This window comes from Lampetra fluviatilis, chromosome 18 (genome assembly GCF_964198595.1).
Source record: "Lampetra fluviatilis chromosome 18, kcLamFluv1.1, whole genome shotgun sequence".
Classification (NCBI taxonomy): Eukaryota; Metazoa; Chordata; class Hyperoartia; order Petromyzontiformes; family Petromyzontidae; genus Lampetra; species Lampetra fluviatilis.
This window is the reverse complement of record NC_136292.1, coordinates 4,771,581-4,787,657: the sequence shown is the minus strand read 5'-3', so window position 1 is coordinate 4,787,657 and position 16,077 is coordinate 4,771,581. Positions and strand designations below refer to the sequence as shown.

The following is a 16,077-nucleotide window of genomic DNA, read 5'->3' as shown; positions in this document are numbered from 1 at the left end:
GGAGAGTGATCAAAGACAAAATCACCAGAATGCAGTTCTTCTGAACTGGTGGTTTGCTGTATAAGGCTGAGACATTTTCGTACACACAGCGAGTGCTCGTTTTTGTGTGCGGTTGAAACTCTCAGAGAGGATGTTGACCGAGGAGATGGAGCGATGAATTCAGCTCGTTGTGTGGGTGCTAGGAGGCAGTCATCCAGCAGTGAGATTGACCATGGCTGATAATGATACGACGTTCCGTTTTGCTTTTCATGTGTCTCTCTCGCGAGCGTTTAACAATGCAGGAGCTACCCCTGTGCATTATATTCAGAAACACAAAACTCTCTTGGGAAGTCAAAATATTTTTGTCTTTTACATTACATTTTTTGCTCTTGAGTTTCAGAGGCCCCATGTATCAATCTGGATCACCAGGCCAAGTGCTGCTAGTGGGCATCTATTAAGGCTACCGTTGCACACAAAGAGGCTTTATGTTATGAACTCTGGACTGCCTCTGTCTCGGCAATGCCGGTGTTTACCCGTGGTATTTTAGGACAAGTATTCGCAAGGGAAGACCCATTGCAGGTTACAATACATTACAGTTTGGATTCACACAGAGCCTAAATGTAACCGTTATCTCAAGATTCCGTGCGATAAAGGTCCGGCACATATACAGTCTAGACCAGCGGTCGGGAACCTATGGCTCGCGAGCCATATATGGCTCTTCCAGTGACGGCATATGGCTCCCAGACAATTTTGAGTTGAAAAAAGAAAAAAAATCAGTTTGGAACTGATTTTAAAATACTTGTGATATTGCTTAATAATACTGTGTCATTTTAAAGTAAACAGAAATTAGTTTTGAAGATAAATTTCACGGGTCACGCCTGCATGAATCTCAACCTCACCACGTATGAACCAGACTACAAGGCCATCAGCAAAACCATGCAGCACCAGAAGTCGCATTAAAAGTAAGACATATTCAATTTATTATACGTTAAAAATACTATATGGCTCTCAATGAAATATATTTAGAAATATTTGGCTTTTATGGCTCTCCCAGGCAAAAAGGTTCCCGACCCCTGGTCTAGACACATGTATGACTGTATATATTACTCAAAGAGATGAGGCAGTCAGAGGCAAATGAGAAGAGAGAGGTCTTGAGCCTGGACTTGAACAGGGCGAGGGAGTCAACAGCACGAACAGCCGTGGGGAGAGAGTTCAAAATAATGGTGGCAGCAGAGGAAAAGGAGCGACCTCCCACAGAGCGAAGAATGACTGGGGGCTTCGACAGAAGGCCATGGCTGCTAGAGCGGAGAGCAAGTGTGTGTGTGTGGGTGGGTGGGAGGAGCTAGATGAAGGGTTGCTTTCTTTTGTCATTAATTTTGAGTCAAATGTTAGTTGTTTTGTAATTAGGCTTCCGAATCACGAAGTATAATCACAATACAACACAATTTGGATCTTGCCGGGCAGATACGAAGAGCCGATGGTGTACCCTTGGCCAGGAATCCATTTCAGGGGAGCCAGGATTGTGCAGCAGAGCCATATGATCACCATGCCAATGCCAATATATATTTTTAGATACAGACCCACAAAGATACCTCGTATAGCCTGTTACATGTTGCTGGGGGCAAGTCCTGTTAGCAAGCACCTATTAAGGCTGGTACGACACCAAACGTCCAATTAGCGTGGTTCTCTACGTATGGTGTGAAAGAAGTTCTACATACATGCACCACACGTTTGTCTTTGTATCCACATTATCGATATTTACCCACTGCAACAGGTACTCATTTAAGGCTGATTCGACCGAGGAGAGGTACAGGCCCAGTTCAGATATCACTCGGCCCTTATGTTCGCCTTTGTCGAGGGTTCATAACACAGAGAACTAACCACCATGCCACGGCTCCACTATATATGTGTACGCACACACAAGGTCTGCACACAAACTCTAACAAGCATTCGAGTTTCTATTTCTCTGTGGGGCCAAAACAAAGAAAAAAAACGAAATAAACTCGGAGGCGGAGGAAATAGGAACACACAAGGTAGTAAATTATTCACCGGGAATGTCTTGCAGCAGGCTGTGTGTGTGTGTGTCCAACACAGGGTCGTTGTTAATTTGAGGCAACAGTTGGCAGCTACCCGCTGCAAGTCAACGTGGGCAGCCGCTGTATTTGACACGGCACGGCCGGCACGCTTACAAAAAAATAATCTCAACCATGCGTTTGAGATTGAGAGAGGTTGGCGATTGCAAATATGCCGGCAAGTCCTACGACTGCGATGACGATGACATTGATGTTTGCCCCAATGTTGTTTGCACGATAAATGATTGGTTTGCCATCGCAGTGGTTTGTATTGTTGGCAGTCGCACAGCAAGAGCCCACCCAGAAAAATAATTGCTTGAGAACAAATATGGAATGTTGGTTCTTTGAGCCATCCACCACGGGTGGTGTGAGCTGTAACCCTCGCCCCATCGTGACTGGAGGGAAAAACCACGCTCTGTATATTTATGCCGCCTGCTGAGCTACGTGACCAAATATTAAGTGACTGATAGATGAATTTCCGCGCTAGCTTCCTGATAAAAAAATTACAAATAATGCACGTATTTTTTTCGATGAATGACGGTAGTAAGAGCACATTTAAAAGATATATACCATTATCAAACACAATGCATTGTGTACATGTGCATCACCCTTTAAAGCTGTCATATAGCTCGATCAAATGATGGGATAATGAGGAACTAAAAGGTGGGCGCGGTGGCTCAATATATGCGGTGACAAGTCAGCGTTGGGCCCACTTCTGTCATTGACCAGTGTAACGCTGTGGGGCATCACAGACACCCTACATCAGCAAATTGGACATCGAAGACCCTGTTCTGTTGTTTGTAAGAGTCCCAATAGCTGTGCCCCAGATACCAAATTTGAACTCGCCTGCAACTTCCCGATGCAGTTCCCAGGTTTCCCAGGTCTCTTAATTTGGTTTTAATTATTTAAGACGTGTATTACATTAAAAATTATACAATCGGAGAGAGGAAAATCCAATTTAAATATACAATTACATTCAATGTCAGTAACCTTCGCACAGCTAAATATTACTCGCTAATTTCATCTAACAACAAAAAGGAAATCGCATTTATTTATTTATTTACCCAGGCAAAAGGCTGAGTCTCAAGCCTCGTTTTCAGGAGGGTCCTGCATTGGGATATTTGGCGAGTCCAGTAATGGCCTTTTGGCTTCATGTGGCAGGAAGCTTCGGAATCCGGAGGAAACCCACCACGCATGCAGGGGGAGTTGAGACACCCAAGGCTCCACACACATAGATGCAAGATAATCCATTTGTTGTCGTGCCATATCCTGACCACCTTGCAATCCCTCATCCAAGTAATAGCCGGGCTCAACTTTGCTCAGCTTCGGACAAGATCAGGTGCATTCAGGTTGATTTGGCTGTGATTTGAGAATAGCAAACAATACATCATGGCAAAGGGAGCCAGGCAGTACATGGGTTAAAGTATTAGGATTATTACCATTAAACATAATTTCTGACAGGGACTCCGTGGTGGCAATATATTAACTACCTCGCCTGGTATGGAGGAAGTTGTGGGGTCTACCCTGACCCTTAAGCCTATATATTTGGAGTTTGCGTATTCTCTCTCCCCACGGTAGCATGGATTTCTCTCCGGGTCCTCCGGTTTTTCCCTCCACATTTAGATGCATGCGTTTAGATTATTTGACTGCTATAAATGACCACATTATAAGCCACTTAATTGCGCTATCATTTGTGGCCAGGTCGCTTATTAAAAAGAGCTGTATAGCTCGGTGAGCCTTACCTGGATAAATAAAAAAAAAGTTAGTAGTTAAACAAGTGTTGAAGACATTCCATTTCGAACATTAATAGTTAAATGTGTTGATGCCATTCTATTTTGAATAAACACAGCTCGAGTTGGGAAATTGAGAGGACTCCGTTTGAGGCGCGACATCTTTCATCTTCCCTTTGTTGTAGGATTCGTTTGACCCTATCGGCAATTTTAAAAATGACATGTTACATCCTTTGATATTAAATTGCTGAAAAATTACTGGAATATGCCTCGCATTCAAGCAACTTTGTTTTACTTCCTCTCGTTATCGTGCGGGAAAAGAAAGAGCATGTCGTAGAAATAAGCGATCGGCTGGAAGGTTATGAATATAATGAGGGGGGGGGGGGGGGTTGAAGGGAACAGATGAGTTTGATTTAAAATATAAAATTAGGGTCACATCACGAGGAGGGAAGACAATGAAGAGCTTTGAGGTGTCATTAGTTTACCATTAGGCATGATTGTCATTTTCATAGATGTTCGCACTGAGCAGAAAATTAATTGAAAACATTTATTCAACCAGAACAGGTGCTCGGGCTGCGTGGTGGATATGTTTATAAATGACGGCGCTCACAATGTTACCTGTCAAAGTGTCATCTTCGTTGTGTTTTTATGAACAGTCTTTCCGAACGTGTTTTGTAATAACAATGTCGTAATGCTTTCCTGTGGATCGAATTGGCCCTGCCATAGGAATGTTGAATTTCCATCAATCGCCAGTAGAGAAGAGGAGGAGACTGAAATAATTTGTTACCTACATTGGCTATATTTGTATTTTTGAGTATATTAGATAAAATTTTGAGTTAATATGTTTTGTAACCGAATATGATTGAAATACATTTTAGGTTGCGGTGCGAGGCGATACAATAACAAAGGGGTGATCCTTTGTTGATGTTCACTACGCAGAGGTTACATTTCGTTGAAAGGCATTTTACTCTCCGCACTTGATGCCATTAAACATTGATGCGGCGGCAGGGTCTTCAGGAATGTTATAGAATACGCAGGAATGGCGAGGGCTTGGAGAAAAACACTGCTGCTTTTTTATGGCTCGCGATGTTCCTGTTGGGGGGGGGGGGGGGCGGATGGTGTGGGGGGGGATGGTGGTGGTGGGGGGGGGGGTATAGCAGATTGTGGCAGCGGGTATTAAAAGAATTGGGAGTCAATATAAAATGTAATTGGAAAACACAGCAGCCTGGGCAATTGGCAAAAAAAAAAAATTCATCCGATTATTTGCAGCACATTGCAACATCAAAAGAATACAAATGCACATTACGTTTAAAAGGTATTTTAAATAAAATAAAAATTATGGAAATGACACCGTGTGCAATTTATAAAACCGCAACTGATCTTTGGGTAAAAGTGCTACGGCTATATGATCAATTTCAATGCTGTTTGCCAGTCGCAGGCGTGGAGGGGGATGGAGACTGTGGTCTGTACCATGACCACAATTGGCACGTGATTTTCATGTTGGATTCTGCAAATTGGGGAGTGTGTTTTGGCGATGGTTTGGCCACAGCGGCCAGGTTATTATTGCCAGGGTGCTGGGCAGTGTCTGGGCCCGTCACGTCCAATTACGGTGACATTGCCGCAACATGACGGGCCCTCATTATCTCGCGTCGTGGCGCCTGGCGGCCCCCTCTGAGCCTGCTGGCGATTTTCCGTTTAACCACATCCTCGCGTTTTATACCGCCCCGACACAACTGGCGATGGCTTCAGCGCAAAACAAAAACCAACGAGGCGAATGCAGGAACAAAAATAAGCAAGTCAAGGGAGGTGTAAATATATATTTCGTTCTAAAATATTTACGTTTTTGTTTCCCTAGACAAAATGTCTTGCAAAACAATAATAATAATAATAATGCCAAGTATGATATAATTGTGCCATACTTAGTAATTGTTATTTATTCATTCAGGGTGAGTGCATGGCACTCTGTATTCATATTTTTTTTTTATTTTAACAACCCAATACTTCATTCGTTGCTAACACAAACATTGGGCAGTCAGTGAATTGTTGTCATGAAGGATGGATGTGTTAAAGATTTGCAATACGTCCAAATCTTAGCAATCAGAGGAACAACATTTGGGATGTAAATGTTTTAATAATTGTACAGATAATCTAGCTGAAATATTAATGCAGCCCTACATCTCTGTGTGAAGTTTTATTTGTGTGGACAGACTTTGTCAAATTAGCTCTTTATGCCCCCTCCAGCTATGCGATAGCTTATTTCTTCGAGGTCAAGTTGAGGTTAGTTTTAACGCAACTGCATGTAATATAAAAAAAATAATTCCATAAAGAATGCATCAAAGCATAGAAATGCTATGGAAATATTATTGATAATAGCAGTAATGGTATTGCCACAGATTATCGATGGCATAGCAAACACAATCGTAAAGGTTTTTTTTTTAATAGACACCTTGTGTTTTTCACGTTTTAAATCGGTAAGTGAACTTTCTCGTGCTTTGTAAAATAACTGTGAAAACACAAACCCTCTACTGACTGATTAACGGATGGTTTGTTAATGGTTTTGAGCAGTATCTTGTCACTAAAATGCCAAGGCCCATTGATTTACCATTGGGATATGTTACCAATTAGTGATTATAAAGAAGCCCAATGGTTCTTGAAAAACTAATAAACGGTAGCGAGTACGTGAAATTTATTTTTTGCCCTGACTAAATTTCGTGCAGGTTACCTGCGTATCAATAAATGTAAATCTGAACTTCACTGCTTCGAGGCATTTCATCATCTTGTCTAATATCGTAACGCAATGCTGGCCCGAGTCCTCGTGAATGTGACCGCATATGTATGCCCAGCGGTGCTCATCAAGAAATCGAATTCTCACCTTGAAATTTTCAATCAAAAACGCATTTTTTATATTCAATTCTAAAAAAAATTATATATCGAGTGCAATTGTGAACAACAGCCATATCAGACATGAGTACGCCTAATCGGCATACTCATTGGTTCACTGCAGTTCAAAGACTCAGTCCCTACAAGGCATGTGGTGAAATTAAGCACGTGCTTGGCATTTGAAGGCCCGAAGACCAGAATCGGTGATTTCGCCGACAATGTGTTTGTTTCAGGGAGGCAGCTCTTATATCTCCGGACAGCGGAGTGAAGTGGAGCTTCTGTCGAGGGAGAAATGTTCTGGCGACTGGGGGGCTAAGGTGTGGCATCGTGCAGTGAAAGGGGGGGGGGGATCGTTTTGTATTGAAGGTCACGGCCGGAATAGGTGAACAGAGACAAGACAACCCGTGGGGGTTTACGTTGGTTGTAGAAGTAGAACTCTTTAGAAGTAAACGTCGAATACGGGATGTAATAAGACTCGACAGACATTTGTGCCATGAAGTTAATTGGCCCGGAATGGTTTCGGGGTCAGTCGTCCCGTTGTCTCGGAGACAAACGAAGGGGCGACTTGAATTTCCTCTCCGCGGACGGTCGTGACAAGACGCCTAAGTCCATCTGCATGTTTCCAGCTTGGAAACGGTCACATCCAGCGGGTTTGTGCACTCTCTCGCTGTTTCTTCCATGGGAACAATTAGTTTTGTGCTCCCACATGACATTTCAGCCTGAATGTCGGCACTTGGTTTCAGCTGAACACAGCCTCCACAGCGCTGATTAGGTCCGTTAGTTTACGGTATTTTTTGGAAAATTATTTATTTACGTTAATTGAAACCCGCTAAAGCGTATTTGGTAAAGTAATATTATTATTGCTGTACAGGAGAAGACAAAGTGTTTGTAATTTGGTAGGTAATGCAGTTTATTGAAATTTAAAATTGTATCCCTGGTGATTGTCATCGTGCCTTGTCTGCTTTTCCATTAACTTTTATTCTGCACAAATCTTAAACCAATTAAAAGCTGACTGATCTGAAGGTCACCTTGGCCACGATTTAACACGAAGCATTAATTATGCCGAAAATGAAATCATTACGCTTCTGTTTGCATTGCTCCGATAAGGATTTGTAATACATTATTTTTGTTAGGGGGCCAGGTATCCGTGTAACAAATATTTTTTCATGAGTTGTAATTAAATTATGCGGCCTTGCCTGTTGGGGGGTCAAGGAGATGCTTATTAATATTTAAAGGATTAGAGAGCATTCCTGGGCCACCTTTCATCAGAAGCTTCATCTGTTTGTCTCCAGCAAAGCAATAAAAGGGGGAAAGTGATATAAGTGAGCCACCATTTGGCCGGACCTTAATTTTATAATTCGTTTTTAAGCCCGGCGGGCAGAGCTGCGCTCAAAAGACAGCGGCGCAAATCGTACAATTTACCTAAACAAGAATCTAACAGCAGACGACAGGCACCAGCTCAAGACTGATCGGACATCGGCGTGCCCACGGGGGAGGAGACGATGATGGGGAAGGACACGGGCAAGGGGAGAAGACAAGAGGAGACGGAAGATGGGGCGGGGGGGGGGAAGACGGCGTTGTTCGCTCGCGCGTTCACTCACTATGAGCGGGGTGTCACGCGTGGTTGAGCGGGCCTTGCGCGTGGTGGTGGTGGACAGCGTGGTGGTCGTCTCCATGATGGTGGTGGACATCTCGGTGGGCATGGCCGTGACGGCGGTCTCGGTGGACGCGAGTGAGGGCAGCTCGCCGACCATGCGCACGTTACCCTGGACCCGCACGTTGGGGTCTCCCTCCGCCGCCATGTTGAGCACCTTGAGGCCGTTGTAGTAGAGGCCTGAGAGCTGGCCCTGGAAGGGCCGCTCGCCCTCTTTGCTTCCGATGGATATCGCAGCCTGGCTGTTGAATATCGTCAGCTGCCGCCCTGCAAGAGGAAGACTGTGAATCCGACTTAAGGGCTCGCCGGCGTTGAAAGCGTAGAGTCGGCGGCAGATAAATCTGCCAAGATTGTGATGACGGTGTAGTTTTTTTGCAGTTGTGCCTGTGTAACTCTCCGATGCGTATTCGGGTTGTACCACATGTCGTTCCCGGGCATGATGTCCAACGTTTTGAACCACCTACTTTTGCGTTTCTTCAGTGTTTACCCACATGCTGAGAGCTTCCTCAGGATCTGAACTTGGTTCTTGAAGAAGCCCCCAGCACGTGTAGAGAAGAATTGGACATCATGCTAAAACAACACATGGTACAACTCGAAAGCACATCGGAAAGCTGGCTGTATTTTTGTATTAGCTGCATTGCACAGTATGTATGTAATGCATGTTTATATGCATGTATGCATGCACGTGTGTACGTGATGTTATGAAGCTCAAAGCTGTATGTAAAGAACTATGAAGTTAATGAACATGCTGTATTTACTGGATAACAAGGATTTGTGACAAAAAACCAATGGTTTTTAACATTTAATGTTTGTGATTATCGGTTGAAACATTTACGAGTATGGGTTAAACATGACATTACGCTGCAACTAAGATATTCTTTTATGGTGCATAAAACATGCGATGACATTTATGTTTTTGTTAAAGGGACTTTTAAATGGTTTATCATATTAGTTTTCATATATTTTTATCATATTTTTTTCCTTTTCTAAACAAAGTTTGTTTAATTAAAAGTCGAAGCGAAAAAGCTTACCTAATTTATTGTAAACTAAAATAATTTATATGAAATTTCTTTTATGTAAAATTTATATTCGTTTAGTTTTTTAAAATTAATTTAATGTAGTCCCTTTAACACAATGTTTTACTTCACAAGTTGTTTTGTAATGGTTACATTCAAAAATGAATGCATGATATGAAAAACAAAAAGTGAATTAAATGGTCAAAAGGAAAAAGCCCCAAAAAAAGTCACAACATCTACAGTTTGATTTCAAACTGACGGTGATTTATCCATGCCGAATGAATTTAAAGCCATGAAGCTGTTAATATTTCATGCCTCGCTCGCAGATGCTGGACAAAAACAACAGATGTCAGAAAAGAAAGGAACATTGTATAATTATATAAACAAAGGAGATGCGTTCATGTTTGAGTTGAAATACAAAAAAACGGGGTGGTTTAATGTTTAGAGGATGGTTAGCAGGTTTTTGCGTGGACAGTTTTTTTGTTGTCGTTCCATTTTAATTGCAGATGTTACCTTTATCAAGCAGCCAATCGTCCACCACTCGACCAAGTCTGGGTGGAATGCGAGACCTAGCGATCGTCAGCCGATCGCTATCACTGTTCCCTTCAGGTTTAATAAAGAGACAATTAGATTAAGTTACACCATTTAAAACAGACTCTTTAAAAAAAAATACACGTAACACGTTAAAAGTTAGTGAAGCAACAGACCGCTATTTTAGTACTCGGAACTTGTGTTTTTTTTTTAAAGAACTTAAGCTTGTTAATGTTTTCAATTCGCACACCGACCTACCAATTCACACAGGTTTAAACATTTAGGTGAGAGGTGCTCATTGATTTTTTTTTAACAATACTCTTAGTTCATTGAAGATATATGTTAAACCTCACACTTTTAAATGACTGTGCAAATTAGGTTTGGCTTAAAAGACATAGCGTTAGACATTAAAACATTTTGAATGAGCTAACATTTTACTTGCTTTAAAAGTGTTAGTGCACTAAATGGCTTTAGTTATCATGTAACAAGATATTTTATTTTTTATATATATCTATCGAAAAAAAATTGCACACATTTGTAAGGTCAACGGTACCTAACTAATGCATTGAGAGAGTTGCATGCATTACAAAAAGCCTAATTTGTCCCAAGCCATTTGTATAATTTATTGCTTAACATTCAAATACAGATTACATATTTCACAACGGCAAGAATGCATGCGCACATTTAACGCACGCGTCCGTACACATGCGTGCACACGCGAGCACACCAACACAGGCACTGGCATGGTTTGGCAGGATGTGTGCTTAGTGGACGGTACATATCGGTGACACCGAACAATGAACCTAGCACAATCATTTTTATTCCACGTCCATCAGTGGGATGAAGGGAGCTTTTTTTGGGAGATCCATAATCTCTTGCGGTGACCTTTGGTTCAGAGCCTCGTCACAAGGAAAGGAAAAGTCAAATCTGGCATAATTTTGAAGGATAAATGGTGGATTGGTCATAGTCCTCAAAGACAATTTAATATTTGCGAATTGACTCATGATGAAAGATTCTTGAGTGAATGATGGATGACAGATCGTCGTGGTGAGTGGTGCTAGCTGGCGCTTGTTCCTTGGCATTAGCCCGCTGTGTGTACTGGGCTGAAGCAAATTCAGTGCCATTAATTCATTGCAATCTAGGGTGAAGGCCATCACGAGTACATTGGCTTAATTTGAAAGGTACAGCGGTGGCATAGGAGGACAGGGCACGATCCACAAAGCCACCTACTTACACCGGGTCTTCAAATAAATTGATACTTGACCTCTTCAAAGCAAAATATTCAACAGAAATTACAACAGTGTTGCTATGAGGCACATTGCACAATTTTGGCTGAGGAAAATTCAGATCTTTGGATTTTAGTAAAACTGCTATATTATCTGGGGGGATCATTTTTGTTTTACACCATTTGCTTTGGCCAAGGTATGAATCGTTCAATGAATTGTACACACTGTGTTTGGTTTTTGAAAAGCCTAAGAAGGCAGATTATCAACGACGATAGTCTGGCGCTTTGTACAAAAATAATAATCAGTCACCGTGCAGAATCTGCAAGTGTATCTATTCCCTTATCTCTCCATTAAATGCTTTGTAAGTGTAAAGAAGAGATAAACCCTGCCATTCGATTCCTTTCATGCAGGACCTTGTCAATGCTATCAGCTCCGTTTCTGCCCATGTCCTGCTGACCTCTCATTCTAACCCCTCGACACTTTCATTTAAAAAAACAGCAGAAATACAGAACTGTCAAAATGAATTTTATTTTTTATTATTCAGGGTGCCGTTTCATCACTTCTTACGAGCTACTTTTTTGTCTTATGAGCATGTGCTGCCAATGGAAGCTTCGTGGAGTTCACTTTGAGGAAATCTTTGGGAAATGTCGAATCAAATGACATGAAAATACATACTTTTGTTCACATTGTTGTGTTACTTAATGTGGTACTTTGTACCTTACCGCAGTTATCTTCATATTGAGGTTGATGTGTCATTTATAATTGGGCTTTCAAAGCTAACGTCCCATTTTGAAAAGAATTTGTTTCCATCCGTTGTTTACAAGCCATTTTTATAATTTGACTGTTTGAACTTTCAAATTAACAAGACAATGTCGCGCTCTTTAATCGCGCGCAACTTGCTCGGATTTGATAGTGTGTCAAAATAATGTGACTGGGGGGGGGGAAGCCACACAAATTAGCGTGGATTTAGAAATGCTAATACCCAGGCGTTTATAAGTCATGCCAAAAGTATAAAAAGGGCTCATGAATATTTTAAATTTTTTGAAGAAATAAAATCATTCAGCACAAAATAAGTCAACTTGGAGAGTGAATTGGTTTATAAATGATTTGCCAATTTAAAAAAACGAAATTACTTTTCTCAAAGCCCCCCCCCCCCCACTGAGTGAACCCTATTGAATGGATGAAATCTTGGCATTGAAATTGGGCCGCCCAGCCCCTAAAGCGGCTGCTGCACATGTGGTTAAAAAAGTTATGCGCATGCTTAAAAAAAGAAGATCATGGTCGATGAGCACAGGGCCCAAAAATGGCAAGCGGTCAGCAACAAACGGCACTTGATTTGAAAGTTTTTTTTGGGTTAGATGTCTTGAGTATATATGTGTAAACAATACGCGTCAATTGGTTACTACTTCAGCCCACCGGTGTGTTGGAGAGTAAATCCACAACATTTACAATTTGACTACAATGTCTTTTGCTGGTAATTACATCCAGCATCATCGGGCGATTTTTGCCAGAATAATATTGGTCGCGAAAGCCTATGTGTCAAACTAACTAACAGCACTTATTGATATTGAATGTGTAATCGAAATGCATGAACGAGTCTTTTTTTAACGAGCAAGGCTATAATGACTTGGTGTGGACGAGATGTATCAGTGTTGTTTTATCAACTCCCTATCGCTTACGGTGTATGCGAGCTGCTGTTTGCGGATGCATCTTTATCAGCCATTTGCATTCACTTGCCTACAACACAATTTTCACGAAAGCACTCCTAGTTGGGGCGCCACAGTGGTGAGATGTTAACTACCTCGCCTAGTATACAGGAGGTCGTGGGTTCGATCCAGACCCTGACGCCTGCTGTATCGTTGGAGTTTGCATGTTCTCCCTGTTGTCACGTGGATTTTTCTCCTGGTCCCCTCTGGATTTTCCCTCTACATTTAGAATCAACAACATGCGTTTAGAGTATTTGGCTGCTATAAATTTCCACATGATAGGCCACTTGATTGAGTTATCATGTGTGGCCAGATCGCTTCTGAAAAAGAGCAATATATATAGCTCAGTGTGCCTTTCCTGGTAAAAAAAATACAAAGTTTAGTTTATAGTTTCTAGAGGATGCACTGCAGCATACAAGCCCAGTCTGAGGAATTTTCTCCCGCACCATAAGATTTTATTGTAATTTTTCTCGGTGAAGCGTCTCAGGTCCTCGTAAACCCAATCCTAGGGAGAGTGTTAATGAAGAGGCACATACACCAGTAACGGCGGCCGGTAGCCTGATTGCGAAACTGCCGATAAAATGGGGAGAGAACAAGGGGTTAACGGAGCGACCGTGGTCTTATCAGCCGGCTCCAGTCCCCGTGTTTGTGAGCGTTGGCCTGTGGCAAATTCTACGGCAGAAAGAACCGGGTTTAAATACAAAAAAAAAACTCCGTGCACTTTTCTGTTGCGAGAGCTATCAGATTGAAACTTTTCCTCCAGCTCTTTATTTTTTTTATTTTGCCCAAGGCATTTATCCAATGTAGGCCACGAGAATGTTTGTATCTGTATGGGGAAAATAAACCAGTCTCCCAGTTTTTTCTCTCTTCCTCCTCCTCTCTATCTTTCTTTTCTTCTTGGTCCACTATGTGCGTCTTTGTTGCACGTTCACATCTCTGAGATTAAACCGTATTTTCTTAAGGACTGTAATGGAATAATATCGGGCGAATGATAAAGCTCCCCTTGTGTTCAATAAGAGGATATTGGCGTGTTTCAGCCGAGCCATATTCTATTTTTCCCCGTTACCTCCGTTCTCGGAGCATATTGTACCGGTATTACTCTGCGCTGCTGCCACATTATGTCAGGAACGCTGCGTAATGAAGCACTGGATATGCTTGAGCTTCAGGCAAGAGGAATAGGAAAAAAACCAAGTCGTGGTTGTTAGCAGCAGCAGCAGCAGCAGTCCTCCATATTTTCCCCGTCCTGTGCTGCACCCTGCAAGCTCCGGCCTCCACCATTTGTGTGTGTTTGTTGCTGCAGCGAAGCAAGCGAGAAACAAATTGATTTGGGCAGTTTAATGTATTTTCTTTTGCTCGAAGGAATAGTGATCTATTCATGTAGTCTCTGCAGAAATCTCTGCGGTTATCCTGTTTCCTCCTCCCTTTCCCTGCCCTCATTTGTGCTGTGCCTCCCCTTCCCTTTTATCTCTCGCGTTTATAAGTGGAGTTGAGTTGTTCATGTCTGCTGTTTTGAACTGTGTGTAAGCCAATTAAAACAAATACATATATGATTTAGCAGTGTACTTTCGACTATATGGGTCTTTCGGTAAAGTCACGGAGATAGAAAAATAAAAAATAAACATCACGACGTTTCGATCGCAACACAAGTAATCGTCTTCAGGTGAAGAAAACACAGTAGGAGAACTGCTGAGGCAGGAGAAATATAGCGGGAGAGCTATTTATTTTCATTTAATTTCTAGTGGCCATTTATAATGCCATTGTTAAGAAAAATCATTTTGGACGGATGCCAAAACGTACCTAATAGTCGTATTGGTCTTGATATGCCTCATAATTTTCACACACAAGGATTAATTGCGTTGGGACATTACAGTTTGATGCCGCGCTACATTTCATTTCGCACAACTCAATATCCGTACGCATAGACCAGACACAGAGCGTGCTGTCTTTTGATAGACCATCATCTGCCATTCTCCTTCTGCTGGTGAATGAAGAGCCTTCACTCTGCTTGTGTCATCACTTCTGCCACTGCAGAGCTGAAATCCATCTCTCTTGCGTGCGTGCCCCGGTTGCATTGCTCCTCCTCACCATTTGATCATCACTTTCACCATAATCCTTTTTGGCTGCATTGATATATCTATCGAATTACCCCTCGCACAAGGCTTGAAAGTAAATTTCTTTTGCGCATTCAGATTTACGAGCCGTTGCTGGCATGGTGAATTATAGCACGGGAAATAGTGCCCACTCCACACAGCTGCATTTGGATGTACTTTGATATAATTTGGGGCATGGGTCAAGGTACTCGCAAGTGCACGGAATCATTGTAATAAGGGTTCGTGTTTTTTTTGTATTAACCGACCCATGCCTGTTCGTTTGCGGCAACACTATGGAAAGTATATTCTTAGTTCTTTCGGTAAAGTCACGTAGAAGGGAAAGAACTAAGAATATGAATCCCTGCAGTCACGAAAGCTTTAAATCGAAATTTACTTTGGAAAGTTTTTTGTAAACTCGTCCTGAAACGACTTCATCGCACCTCGAGATTTGGTGATTTGTCAAAACTCCGGGTTGTAATTTCGATTCGGGAATGTATAACTTTGGTGACACTTTCATAATCAACGTTTTTGGGTTTAGATCGCGTTATTTATAAATGTGTCGTAACCCTCCACCACCCGACACGGCCAATCAGTAAAAAAAGTGTCACGTTGACAAGAGACAAATAGTTCACTGCTTTAGCCCACCGGTGTGTTGAAGCATGAAACCACAACAATTTACAATTTGAGTTTCACGCTTCAACACACCGGTGGGCTAAAGCAGTGAACTATTTGTCTTTTGTCAACGTGACACTTTTTTTACTGATTGGCCGTGTCGGGTGGTGGAGGGTTACGACACATTTATAAATAACGCGATCTAAACCCAAAAACGTTGATTATGAATAATATTGGTCGCGAAAGCCTACGTGTTAATTTGGTGACACTGCGGTTCAACTGTACCGCCAACAGTGATTGCAAGCGGTCACGTGGACTAATGACGTGCAAGGAATACGAATCCAAACATCCGCCCAGGTGGCTCAGTGGTTGAGCAGGCGGCATCTCAACCGGAGGGTTGCGAGTTCAAGTCCTGGTCGGAGGTTGTTGACTCAGCCCGTCATCTCTCCCTGGGTCGATAAAATACGTACTACGTTGCGGAGGAGTCTGCAGCGGTTGTCCTATGAAGAGACTCGCGCCATCATAGGAATTTGTAATTTCCACCTCTGAGCTCAGGGCTGTAAACGGCAAGATGAGCACTG

The 16,077-nt window shown here is 42.2% G+C and overlaps 1 protein-coding gene across 10 annotated transcripts in view; it reads right to left on the bottom strand.

The window, feature by feature from the left end:
• LOC144937111 (neurexin-1-like) overlaps positions 1 to 16,077 on the bottom strand; it is a 392,794-nt gene that overhangs the window by 10,062 nt on the left and 366,655 nt on the right. For 6 of the 10 annotated variants that reach the window (XM_078864394.1, XM_078864395.1, XM_078864387.1 and 3 more), the window contains 2 exons: positions 9,845 to 9,934; positions 8,263 to 8,582 (listed from right to left, as the gene is read on the bottom strand). In XM_078864394.1, the coding sequence (XP_078720520.1) occupies positions 8,263 to 8,582; positions 9,845 to 9,934 (410 nt within the window). The remainder of the gene's footprint in view (positions 1 to 8,262; positions 8,583 to 9,844; positions 9,935 to 16,077) is intronic. The other 4 variants (XM_078864391.1, XM_078864390.1, XM_078864392.1 and 1 more) reach the window with 1 other exon arrangement.